Consider the following 13,330-nt stretch of genomic DNA (forward strand, 5'->3'; position numbering starts at 1 on the left):
TGTTATGTAAATAACAAGGTAATTTGTACAAAATGATGGACAATACATCTAAATAGATAATATATCTATATAATGTAATCATTCTATGCTATAAAAATCATGTGTCTCTGATTTAGCCTAAATCGGTTCATCTTTATTGTGTGTTATCTGGCCTTGAGTCATAAGGAGCTACTATCAAGAAACATTTTCTGAAATGAAATATAGAAATATACTGTATAAACTTCCTCTCGCGATATTTGACCAACGAGAACACAAGCGGAAGTAAATAGTCGCCATGGCATGGCTAGCTAGTAAGAGGGGATAAAGTAGCAAGTGAAGCGTGGATGCTCCTTACGTTTAACGGTTTAAGTAATTTCCACCCTTAAGAATTAGTGGGTTGAACGTTGTTGAATAACAGACGCGTCCGTCGGCATTTCCATCATAAATACGACACGAGAGTAGAGGAATCGTGTTGCACGTTTGGGGCCTGGAAAGACGTATGCTAACGTGGCTAGTCTGGCCAACGTTAACGCGGCGGTTTCGCTAACGTTGCTTTTAGCTCCACAGCCTAGCCAAAGACCACAAGTGGCTAGTTTCACCGGTTAATCTCTCCTTACGCTAGCCTTTTGAGCATAATTAACGTCACCCCAGCTAATGTTAACCCTGGCCGCGGTGGAGGGGAAGCTCGGCTGGATTTAAAATGATAATTGAAAACCTTGATGCCTTGAAAACATGGCTGTCTGATACCCTCGAGCCTATGTGAGTAACGTTAGCTATTAGCGACACAACTATTTTCTCAACTCCCCTTTTTGGCACTTTAAGTCAGTCTGTTACTCAAGCTAATGTTAATTCAAACAAACACACACAGTGCAACTACTGCTAGAGTATCGTTAATTACAGATAACGCAATTTATTTAAATTATTACTTATTTTTATGTCCATGTGTCTTATGTTTATTTCCTGTTCAATTCCAGCTGTGATGCAGACCCTTCTGCCCTTGCCAAGTATGTTGTTGCTTTGGTGAAGAAAGACAAAAGTGAGAAGGAACTCAAAGCCCTGTGTATAGACCAGTTGGATGTATTTCTTCAGAAAGGTAATTAATCCACTCAATTCATTAAAGTGTTATTGCACAAGCCTCCTTACTTTATCATGTGATTCAGCCTGTTCTGTCACTTGTCTGTGCGTTAACACATACACTACTGCCTTTTCTCAGAGACCCAGCCATTTGTGGATAGGCTGTTTGAAGCCATTAACAACAAAAACTACCTCCCGCAGCCAGAGCAGGCATCCTCTCTGGCCAAGGTTGAGAAAGAGGAGCTGAAGAAAGATGAGGTAATCTTATTATAAGGTCCATCACATGTGCACCTAAAGGTACCAAAAAATGTGGAGGGCATCTCATGTCAGTGGCCATCTTTTAAATAGATCTGTCTTTTTCTGTGTTCAGACAAATCGGGATGAAGAGCGGGATAAGAAGTTTTCTCGACGAGTGAATCACAGCCCTCCACAATCAAGCTCTCGCTACAGCAGAGATGGCAGGTGTGTGCAACAACCTGTTTCCTCTTTTCTCTTTCAGTGTGTATGTACTTCTCACTAATTATCGCATCTTTGCTTACCCACATTTTCAGGAGAGGAGATGATCGTAAGAGAGACGATCGCCCACGGAAGAGGGAATATGACCGCAACCCACCAAGGAGGGATTCGTACCGTGATCGCTACAACCGCAGGAGAGGTCGCAGTCGCAGTTACAGTCGTAGCCGCAGCCGGAGTTGGAGCAAGGATCGCATCCGAGACCGCGACAGAGAGAGGGACAGGGATAGAGAAAGGGACAGAGACCGGGATCGAGATCGCAGCAGGAGCCCATCCCACAGCAGAACTCGGTCTAGAAGCAGGAGTAGAGGTAAGAAGTGAATGGTGGATTTAAAATGATCTAAGGTGCTTCACATGATCACCAGCAGGATCTGTTTTTGCAAGTTGAAACTATTTTTCTCTGGAGAGAGCAATGACACCAAAACCCAGGTTTTGAGACACCACTTGCATAATATCCTTCAGTGTGCTCAAAGTTCAATTCATTTGAACTATGACCCTGTTATGTTGCTGACATTTGTGGGTCGAGACAGATTACAGCTGACCAAAAAGCTTCTGAAACAACACAAAGCTTATCTCATGTATTTGTCAAATTTACTTTAGATTTTGGTTTCAACTAATGATCATTTTCATTGTCGATTGATCTTCTGGTTATTTTTGCCATTATTCAAAGATATAGAACCAGCCCATTTTTACTTGAAAATAAAAAAGACCTATCTGTATTGAGCTGAGCATTGGGAGATGCATTCCAACAGTGATGGCAGCTGCGATAGCTGATCATAAGTAGATAATGCAGACAATGACAATGGATCAACTTAGGTCAAAAACTATGAACAAAAGTTTAAAAATGTTATCATGTTTGAAGTTTTTAGGTTCTCACAGGTGTACGTGCCATAATGAAACTCATTTTACTCTTCGACCTGGCTGTTCTTGTCTCCTCACAGAACGAGACTCTGGGAAAATGAAATATGATCACGATCACAGGTCAGAGAGTGGTGATGGCTACACTCCAGCAGCCCTGGTCTCAACTGCAACCACGTCACACTTCCCTGTGCCAACACTGAGCAGCACCATTACAGTCATCGCTCCCACCCATCATCACAGTAACAACACAACTGAGAGTTGGTCAAACTTTCGCCCTGAGCACCCTGTGGATCGTGGCCCTTTCATTCGGGGACCACCCCCTCAACAGAGGAAGCGATGTCGGGACTATGATGGTAGGGAAAGATGATTAAACATATTTTTTGTGTGTGTAGACTTGTATTGTTTTATTGTTATGGTTCTGTGTGTTTGATGTTCTACAAATGTCTGCTCCCTTTTCCAGAAAAGGGCTTCTGCATGAGAGGGGACATGTGTCCTTTCGACCATGGAAGTGACCCAGTTGTGGTGGAGGATGTGAATTTGCCCAATATGCTGCCCTTCCAACCTCCACCAATCCCAGGTGTGGACGCACCGCCGCCCCCAGGCCTCCCACCACCACCACCTCTCATGAACCCCCCACCTGTGAACCTGCGGCCCCCTGTGCCCCCACCGGGGGCACTCCCACCCAGCCTTCCACCTGTTGCAGGTAGGAATTCAGATATTACTGTGAAATTAAAGTTGTTGTTTTTTTTTATGACACATGAGTTCCGGATAAAGTAAACTTTAAAAAGTATATGCACTTTTCAAAATGTGAGTTAGAGTGAAAGCATTTAACACAATATTAACAGGCAGAATAGTAACAAACATAGGAACAAGAACATAGAATTTACAAAAAAAATCAATTGGGAAAAGAGGCAAAGGTGAGACTTTATTTATTTATTCATTTATGCTAATGTCGAGCAGCCTCTTTTTAAGATACAAATAGTTTTGGAACCTCTTGGCTTTCAACTGAATGAAAAGGGAGAGCCAGCCAATTTAGACGAGGCCATATGCAAAATCTACATCCAAGGATGGCCAGGCTGAAAAGACTTGACACGGCAGAAACGCTATAAGGAGGGTTACAGGAGGATTCCCTCCCTGCAGATTCAGAGCACAACAGTGTCCTAGGATCAGATGGAAATTTTGCCTCAGAATTGTATTGTCACAAAGGAGTAAATCATCTAGCCTCAGGCTCAGTTGCTGTGGTGCTCCTGACTGGAAACAACAACAATGTCATTTTTTTTGTATAATCAACGACTGGTCTGCTAATTAACCCAATTCACCACAGCTGTGGAGTTTGTGTCCCACGGCTGAAAGACTCAGGAGGCAGGAGAAGAGAGAGTGCAGGTGATTAGTGCCTGCAGATACCAAGATGAAACACTGAATTAACTAAGATAACATTATCCCACTGCAGGAGCCCAATTTGCAAACACAAATGAAAGAATGGCAAAATACTGCATACAGTGCTGTTGAGCAGATCTAAATAACCGCAGGGGAAAATCACCTTTACAGCCCTTCAAATGTCAATTAAATTGCATTGTATTTTTGTTTCTCTCTCTCTGATACAGGTCCGCCTCCTCCACTTCCTCCACTGCAACCGTCAGGCATGGATGCTCCTCCCAATTCCATCACCAGCTCTGTTCCCACCATCGTCACCTCTGGGATGCGCCCCTCTCTTCCCCAGGCGTCAGTGCCGCTCTTCCCCTCTGGTAATGACTGTGTGTGTCTTTTTGAAGTAACAGATTTCATTTTGTACCAATAAATCGCTGCTACTGTAGCTTGCCTTTCAATTTTATGAGTTAAAGTGTCCTCTCTCTCCTGACCAGACAACTATGAGACAGATGTGTACAATCCTGAGGCTCCCAGCATCACTAATACCTCCAGGCCGATCTACCGCCACAGGGTCAATGCCCAGAGACCCAATCTGATTGGCCTCACAATGGGGGAGGTGGACCAGCCGCAGAGAGGTATTGTTCGCATCAACTGAACAATCTGGGCTTTGAACAGATTGTCTAAAAACATGCTTGTCCTGTCCCTTCTGCCATTAACATGCGTAGTACTTTGGCTATTGTGATGACCTGTTGCTGCTTTACAAACACGTAGAATACTAGTATTCAGTACATGCTACTGTATTTGTGTTTCAGCTGAGTGTTCAAACATTTTGCCCTAGAGCTGTGATCTCTTTTTGAGCTGTGTGCTGTAGAACTGACATGTCAGTGTTTGTCCTTTACCAGACAAGATTCCAAACAACAGTATGAGGATCGTTATGGAGTCTGATTCAAGGAAAAGACCATCTATGCCCCACGATGTAGGCCTTCCCCCCAAGAAACCTTGGTTTGACAAGTAAGACATCTTTTTCTTATAATACCAATATCAATATAAAAGTAATATGTTGCCTTTAAAGTTGCTGTTTAAGGTCATTTGACAGAGGTATGTTTAACAGCATCCTCATTAAATTGCTTGATTATTTCTCTCCTCTGCTGTTCAGACCCAACTTTAACAAACCCAACCACCAGGGTTACCACAAAAGACCTCCATTCTTTCCTAACACCAAGCTGCTGGTTCGGCAAATTCCCTCCGAGCTCAACAACATCAGCAAACTCAATGAACATTTCAGCAAGTTTGGCACCATCGTCAACCTACAGGTCAGTCCCTGTGTGGTGCTGTCGATATGAGTCACAGCTTTGATGGTTAGCAATCGATAAAGTATGTTGTTACTATGCAGTACCATAGGTAAGGGTGATCTGATCAGGATTTTTGGGGCCGATCACCTATTGCTGGAAGCGGTATCGGCCGAGACCTATCACAGATCAAAAGGATGTTTCTTTACTTTATTGTCATCTAAAGTTCTTCGGTTTTAGTCGCATTGTTTAGTTTAGTGTAATTAAAATGCTGAGGAAATAAATAATTACATTTAATATATGTATATATAAAAAAAGGAAATGGGACACAGAATTCAGTAACACAGAATTTGGAAATATTTCTGTGTCTCAGTCTCAGTTGTCTCAGTCCTTGTAGTGATGTATTTGTGCCCTGAAGTCAGTACCCCACCACCTGGTCACTATTTGAATCTCGTTACATTCATCTCTGACAGAAGATTGATAAATTGTACACTGATGTAAAGTGTCTGTAACTCCAAACTCAAAGTCAACAGTACTCAGCATAAGTAGTCTACTTCAGTACATTTATTTAGTGTAAACTTGTTGTGTTGTCACATTAAACTGCAGTTCACTGTTTAACACTTAATGTTCCTCTGAACAGAAACTTTCATTCTCGCTTTGTGCCTCCACTGTAAGCCGTTAGCTCAGTCAGCTGTTAGCTCTCATGCTGTAAGGCTCGAAACAAACAGCGTCACTTTGTCCTCCCACGCAGGACGATAGAAAATATACTTATCACAAAGACAATCCCAAATGATAAATTGAACAGACTACTTCTGACTCCAGTGGAGCGCGTCTTCTTTTGCTGTCACCGTAGTTATCTCTCTCCAGGGAGAGATGATTAAACGTACGCTGTGTCAGCGCTAATTATAATCACTGGCTGGCCACTCACTGCGAGACCTAACGTTATGAGAATGGTTCCGCAGTACCGGTCCATCTATCCCCTCAGTCACAAACGGCCTGCTGGCAGGACCTTGCTAATATGTTTGCCGCTGGTTAAACGAAGAGGCCACTGAAACTCCATATTGATAATGGCAGGAGGAAAGTTAGCCAGTGAGCAGCAGAGTCCTGTGGTGTGTGTGGCTGTGACATTTTAGCAGCACATAGAGAAACTGTCTTCTGTGTTTATCTGATCTGGTTCTATAGAGACCACCAATCAAACTTTATACAACGTATATCGGCCGATAACGATCGGTACCCTTTCAATTGGAGCACCCTTAACCATAGGTAGCTAATATGTGAACAATATGAATGTGTGAATCCAGAATCAGAACTTGAAGGAGCTTTAAAACGACTTCATTATCAATGTTCAACACATAGGATAATGTGTTCGAGAGAAGTTCTGGAGTTTGTGGTAGTTTAGATTAAATCTTTGTTGTTGGCTTTTAAAACATAGCTTATATGGACAAAAATAGGGCATTTAAGCCATCTGACAAACCAGTAACTGATCTTAGGTACCTTAAAGACTATAATAATGTACTTACTCTCTTCCATTTGAAGAGTGTTGCATATTTAATAATGTCAAATCACATCATTTTGTTGCTCTTGTGTCCATTTGATAACCTGACAGTGTTGAGGTAGAGTCTAGATTTGTATATGAAATTAAGAGCATTTCAATTTGGATCACCACCCGTTTTCTTTACAGGTGGCCTACCAGAATGACCCAGAAGGTGCACTGATTCAGTTTGCCTCACCCGACGAGGCCAAGCGGGCTATGCAAAGCACAGAGGCTGTTCTCAATAACCGCTTCATCAGGGTGCACTGGTATCGTGACGATGGGAGTGATGGGCAGGGCCAGGGCCAGTCACACTCACAGCAGCAGCCTCAGACACAACCAACCATGGTAAAAAGTTAATTTAAAACTGTCATTCATAACATTTGGTTCTTGTATAATTTTTTGTCTCAACACTAACAAAAAATGTTGTCCGTGTTTGCGTCCTATTTCCCAGTAAGAGTAAATATCTGGAAGGAAGGTGCACTTGAATGAAGTGAATGAACAAGTATATTCCATGTGATTCTTTCGAAAATGTCTCATCCAATCGTGGATTTGGAGAATCACATCAACCCTAGTTTGCTACTGTATTATACTTATGTTAGTGGTTAACTGGCCAAACGTGAATAACATCATGCTTGCAGGATCTTGCAGGATCAGACAGATTTATTGACATTGATGAATTAACCACATTAATCATTATATCTGGTGCAGGTTTGAACACATCTACTGGTTGGAGAGTGATACATTCTGGATTGTAAACAAAAGCTTTGTTTACAGTTTAAGCATAATTCTGTTATTGCTGCGATTATGCTCCAAGTATTTATTTAGCTCTTATTAATCAAGACTGGCAACATGGTGACTATGTGCCAGAAACGGACACATTTTTGAGAAGTCCAACTTCAGTACAGTTTTTTACAGTAATACAGTCATGTTTTCTTTTTAAGAGGCTTCTTTTAGGGCTCACCGTTGTGCAGTAACATCCAACAGTCTTCTCTTGATTTGAGAAATCCATTGTAGAAGAGGCAGAGATACCATTTCCTCTGCTATCATCAGATTTAATGGAGCATAATTCAGTGCAGCCACAGCTTGCTTTGTTGTTGCTCTGTCATTGTTGCTGTTTGAAATGTAACACCCCGCTTCAAGGGTGTTTTTGATCATCTGTAAAACTGGGCAAGGCACACCACAGCAGTATTCTCTCCTACTTTTCACTTTTTGTCACTTGGAAAAACCTGTTGCATTAATGCCAGTGCTGCCTCCATTTACAGTCTTTCAATGAGGGTTTTTGTGAATCATTATAGCAAACGTCAGAAGACGGTTAATAAAGTAGATGCTCCGCATGCACCTAAAATTCAGGATGGCAAGAAAACTGGATAATTAAACATCAGAATTGATTTCTGACAGTGGGTTTGTTCAAATTCACTAGACTTAATGTGATAAACATCTTTGTCATTCAGCAGCCCTCAGCCACGTCTCTGAAGCAGTCCGTTAAAGACCGCCTCGGACCCCTGCTCTCTGGGAACTCAGAGCCCTCCCAAGACTCCAGTGTAGCCTCACAGGTATGTGATGGCTGAGCTTTTTCACATACACTTGTCCAAATCTGCAGTAGGTGTGTATCAACATTATGTACTTTCTCCTCTTTGGTGCAGAATCCTTCCAAACTGTCAGTGAAGGACCGTCTGGGTTTCTCTGCCAAACCAGCAGCTACTGTTGAAAAAGTAAGCATCCACTCACTGTTCAGGATTACTGATTTCCCTTTTGAATCCATCCTCTTTCAAAATGTGTAAATGTTATTTGTTATCATTTGTCTCCTCTTTTCAGGTGTTTTCAACGTCAATGGGCCTCACAAAGACTGTATACAATCCTGCTGCACTGAAGGCAGCCCAGAAAACCTCAGAGGAAGCCCTGAAGAAGAAGCAGGTAAGAGGACAAATTGAGGGATAATGGGAGAAACAAGCAACTTCGATTCTAGTACTAAGAACAGAAGGCAGTACCTAATCATCACCCATAATTCCTTCACAGGAAGCTCTAAGGCTACAGCAAGATGTACGGAAGAAGAAGCAGGAAATACTAGAGAAGCACATTGAGACACAGAAGGTAAGAGACTTTTTGAACATTCAAATGTCCCCATTTCTGCTCTGCATTTAGGTTCAGATGCAACCTCTCAACACTAGATTTAAATGTCAGTGTGTGAGCTATACAAGAGTGTGACTCACCACCAACATGCGGAGTCCCCAGGCCAGTCAGTGGAGTCTTCTTTGGCTCAACAGATTTAGCAACAGTGTTTGAAAGCTTTGTGTGGGACCTGTGACTCATTACTCATTATTAAGATCATGTGTCGACTTGTAATATTGTCTCTGCCTATAAAAGTGATGGGACAAAAAAAAGTTAACCGCTTGTTGTTGAGAGTAAAATCATCCATATTTTCACCACAATCATATAAATCGTACACTGTCTCCCATCCACTTGATTTGTTTATAGTTATTCAAGTACAAACAATAGTTAAACTTGTGATTCTCTGTTTTTCTGCCCCCGTGCTCTGCAGCTCCTGATATCCAAACTTGAGAAGAACAAAGCAATGAAGGCAGAGGATAAAGCCAAGATCATGGAAACTTTGGGAATGTTAACCAAGAGCATCACCAAACTGCAAGAGGAGATAAAGGGAATCTCAGGCAGCAACAACCCACTACGCGCAGCCAAGAGCAAGGCTCAGGTAGTGTTGTCCATGCAACACACAGCCACCCAGACATCTAACTAGCAAGCAGTTATATACTGAATTACACTTCCTCTTTAACCAGCTTTCATTCTGAATTTTTGTTCCTTTGAGGTTGCAGAAAATGCGTCTTTATTCATCTCAAAGTCAAATACAACTTGATTTTCTGTGTCTGGCCTATCCAGTTGCCTTTGACTTACTACGTTTGATCTGCAATGCCGTCTTTCCTGATGTGAGTTTATTTTATGGTCAGGCACAGAAGGAACTGCTGGATGCAGAGCTTGACCTGTACAAGAAGACTCAGTCCGGAGAGGACACTGCTATGTTGAAGATCAAGTATACCCAGCTGCAAATTGAGGTAATCACTTGATATTGAAAATTAAAACTTTTCCTCAAGCTTATAATCAAGTGCTAAAATGCTACTTACACACCTGCCACTGGAGGGCACTTGTGCTCTTGTAACTTGAAATGATCTCAAGTTTTATCTCCACAACGCTAATCGTGTTGTTATTTGTGCTCTGTTTGACTTCTTTTCCGTCCCTATTTTTGTTTGCTCAGGCAGCTAAAAGGGGAATCCTCTCACCTGGGCGAGGCCGCGGGGTCCACACTCGGGGCCGTGGGGCTCTCAGAGCCCGGGGAAGGGGCTCCAGAGGTCGGGGGAGAGGCGTGCCAGTGCATGCAGTCGTGGACCATCGACCAAGAGCGCTGGAGATTTCTGGCTTCGGTGGAACGGACTGCGTAGATTTGCTGCCACACTTTGCTGTAAGTCGGACTGAAACTGACTGAAAATGAGATTTAGTATCCACAATTGAACCAATAGGACCCTTTAGGTGGTAGTTCAGAGGACTCTGTGTTAAAGGGCACTTCAAGCTTAAATGTTGAGAAGATGGAAATTCAGATCTTACTTTGAATGAAGGCATTTGTAATGTGGTTATATAGAGCAAAAGACGAAGAAATAAAAAACCTAAATGGCCAAAAATCCCAAAAATTTACTATATGTACTAAAGTGATGACACAAATGAAAATTTAAGTAAAAATTATTGGGCTTTAATTTAACTAATCTAATATATTTGATATATTTTATACAATAATACCAAGAACACTGGATTATTGCTATTTTTCAGTGTAGCAAAAACAATCAACAGTGTCCTCTGGTGGTTACAATTGCACAGTGCACACACAATCACAGGCCAGCCTGTCCAGATACAAATTACAGAAATGCTAAAATGGCACATCACATCATCAGCATAATAACTAAAGTGATAATTCACCTACATAATTGGCTCATATTAAGGTTAAATATTCACTCAACCACCAGAGCAAATACTTCAACTACAAATACAAAATCCTTCCAGTCAGTAGTCTAGGATGTCAGAACCACAAACACCATGTGACTGTTGTATTGAAATGCTGCCGAGTTTAGCAGCTATGAAACCAGCACCAGTCATTTAATCTCAAATTAAATTTAACAGTAAGAATAAGGTAACGCAGCCGCAATATAAAAAGCCATTTGTAGATAATACAGCCCTCTAACACCAAGGAATGTCACTTGAGATTTTTTTGGTTCATTAGGTAATGACGGAAGATGCATATAAGTTTTCAATAATTGCACAGGAATTCATTTTTTTTTATTACGTGACCAACATGTTTTGTGTTCACAATTTTGAAGCAATATGGAGAGATTGAAGATTGCCAGATTGATGAAAACAACTTGTCTGCAGTCATCACTTACAAGTCGAGAGCAGAGGCAGAACAGGTGAGTCAGCTCTACCAGCCATACCACACTTTGATTAAGCCCATTATTCTCTTTTTGAGACTTCATAATCTCCTCTAAACATGTGTTTTTCTCCTTCTTCCCTCTGTGTTCCGACCACCCGTCAGGCGGCTATTCATGGAGTAAGGCTCAACAACAAGGTCTTGCGCCTGGCCTGGCATAAGGCTGTAATGAATCTCAGTGCTACAGATGCTGATGAAGCAGAACCAGAGGACGAAGAGGTTTGTAGACAGTTTTCTCTCTTTGCATACATGAGATGATGAGCCTTAAGGAAAAGGGGTCAGTGGAGACATTTGGATGATTTCTGTTCAGATATCCTATCAGAAAAGCTTATTAAAACTCCTGTTGTGTTATATTTAGAAAACACAAGAGGGAGCCATTACACACTACAGCAAGGATTGTCGCCATGTGGCTCTTGCATGGCCACTTTTATTAAGCATCTGGTCCGTCTGCAGCATGATATTCTCAAGCTGAGAATGTAGTCTCCTCTCTGTAGATGTTTAAGTACATGGTAAAAGTGAGCTTGAAATTGAAGATGTTTGCCTTTTGTTCATTTTTTGTCATCTATAGAGTCACTAATCAAATTTTTTTCTCCCATTAGTACCCAGAAGAGTCACTGAGTGACGATGCGTTGTTGCAGGATGACGATGAGGAAGAGGATGACAACGAGCCTCGCTCCTGGCGCAGATGAAGATCAGTCGGACGCTCTTCCCTGGAGGCACAGCAGTGGAAGAGGAGCAACAATCCAGCAAATTTATAAGATTTCAATGCCTGTTTATAAATTAACAAGGCACGTTTTCTCTTTGGCTAGACATTTTTTTTCCTTCACAAATGTTTAACTGGCAGAACAACCATGTGTGAGTTTGATTCATTTTAACAATTGTGAATTTTTTAATGCTCTTAATGTAGAATTAGTTCTGTTTTTTTTTTTTGTTTTCTTTTTTGGTTCACAAAACACAAATAGTTTGTCTGGACACGTGACAGCTGATCACAGGTTAAATGGTCAGTTTAAGAAAACAAAACCTGTGTTGTAATTTAACTGAATAACAGACGGTAGCTTTTGCAGGATAGTATTAAGTTGACTGGTTTAAATGCTCACATGTAAATATTTTATGTCTGTGTTTAAATGATTTGTATGAAAGCTTGGCTTCTCAGTTCTTGGCTTTACTTGGGATTGTACAAAAAAATAAAGAATTGAAATGGTCTGAAAACATCCTGCCAAAAACAAACAAAAAAAGACAAAAAAGACAAAAAAAGATAAAATGCTGTGGCAGTGAAAAAAGAACACTCCTAAAAGAGTTTGAAAAAAAGACCATTTCAAAAAACAAAAAACTTCCTCCTCCCCTAAAGAGAGCAAACTTCCTATAAAATTCCTACTTCTTGACGCATTTTTATTTTTGTTAAGGATCGGTAAGGTAACCAAATGTATACAACTCATGCCGAGGTAAGACCATGACATAATCTGACTGTATAATTTTGCTAAAATGAGTTTTAATTATTGCCCAGTTTAACGGTAATCTTTAATTGCAAAGTTCTACTGACATATTTAATGTAAATACTAAAATAACAATTACTAATGTTGTTTGTGTTCTTTTTGTTGCAGGAGCTGTCCGTCCAGTGCATCCACGCTTATGTCTTTGAAAATTGTCAGTATTTTTGAATGTAATATTGTATTTACTGTAACAGTATTTATTTGGTGTCAAACAAAGAGCTGCTGTATTAAAATCCATTGTTTACTTATAATGGTTCACGTTGTATGTCATAATAGCTTGAGCCCTCCTTTACCTGTGGGTTAGTGAAATGCAACAATAACCTGATATTTTAGCTTTTAAACATTATTTTTTACATTAAACAAAGTTGAAAAGCTTCTTTGTGGAGGCCTTTGTCTCGGTGCACTGTGCCACGTGGGTTTAAAAGTTATCCATATTGATCCCTGGTTGAAATTCAGGTGATCGAATTTATCAAAGCCCCCAAAGTGTTGGCTTAAAACAGAATATTTCTATACAACATTAAATAGTGGTGACTGAATGAGCACAAATCAAAGTTAACGTTTTATCATCTATTTTAGCCAACTCTTGAGAGTTAAAAGTTTAAAAAGTCAGCTGGCCTGTTTCATCAGAACTGTGTGGGTGTGGTTTGATCACATTTGATTGACAATGGCCTGACTGCAAAAGCAAGTAACCTCAAAATTGGCCAAAATCCTAATTGGTAAATCTTCTGCCTTGATGTCC

The 13,330-nt window shown here is 40.9% G+C and overlaps 1 protein-coding gene across 4 annotated transcripts; it reads left to right on the top strand.

Annotated features, from left to right (window-relative positions):
* The first annotated feature begins 245 nt into the window (after positions 1-245).
* rbm26 (RNA binding motif protein 26) lies at positions 246-12,434 on the top strand. Of its 4 annotated transcripts, none has more exons than XM_073464466.1 (22): positions 246-738; positions 954-1,072; positions 1,193-1,311; positions 1,424-1,515; positions 1,605-1,876; positions 2,508-2,780; positions 2,888-3,130; positions 4,032-4,181; positions 4,290-4,430; positions 4,698-4,806; positions 4,952-5,108; positions 6,766-6,963; positions 8,070-8,171; positions 8,262-8,330; positions 8,434-8,532; positions 8,635-8,709; positions 9,158-9,325; positions 9,579-9,683; positions 9,884-10,087; positions 10,995-11,081; positions 11,207-11,320; positions 11,701-12,240. In XM_073464466.1, the coding sequence occupies exons 1-22, from the start codon at positions 680-682 to the stop codon at positions 11,788-11,790; spliced, it is 3,045 nt and encodes a 1,014-aa protein (XP_073320567.1). In that variant the 5' UTR covers positions 246-679; the 3' UTR covers positions 11,791-12,240. The 4 variants fall into 4 exon arrangements, with proteins under 4 accessions (XP_073320567.1, XP_073320569.1, XP_073320568.1 ...); XM_073464468.1 differs by having other exon boundaries at positions 264-738; positions 4,032-4,172; positions 11,701-12,434; XM_073464467.1 differs by having other exon boundaries at positions 596-738; positions 8,073-8,171; positions 11,701-11,880.
* The last annotated feature ends 896 nt before the right edge of the window (positions 12,435-13,330 follow it).

The sequence above is a fragment of the Pagrus major genome, chromosome 4 (assembly GCF_040436345.1).
Source record: "Pagrus major chromosome 4, Pma_NU_1.0".
NCBI classification, from domain to species: Eukaryota; Metazoa; Chordata; class Actinopteri; order Spariformes; family Sparidae; genus Pagrus; species Pagrus major.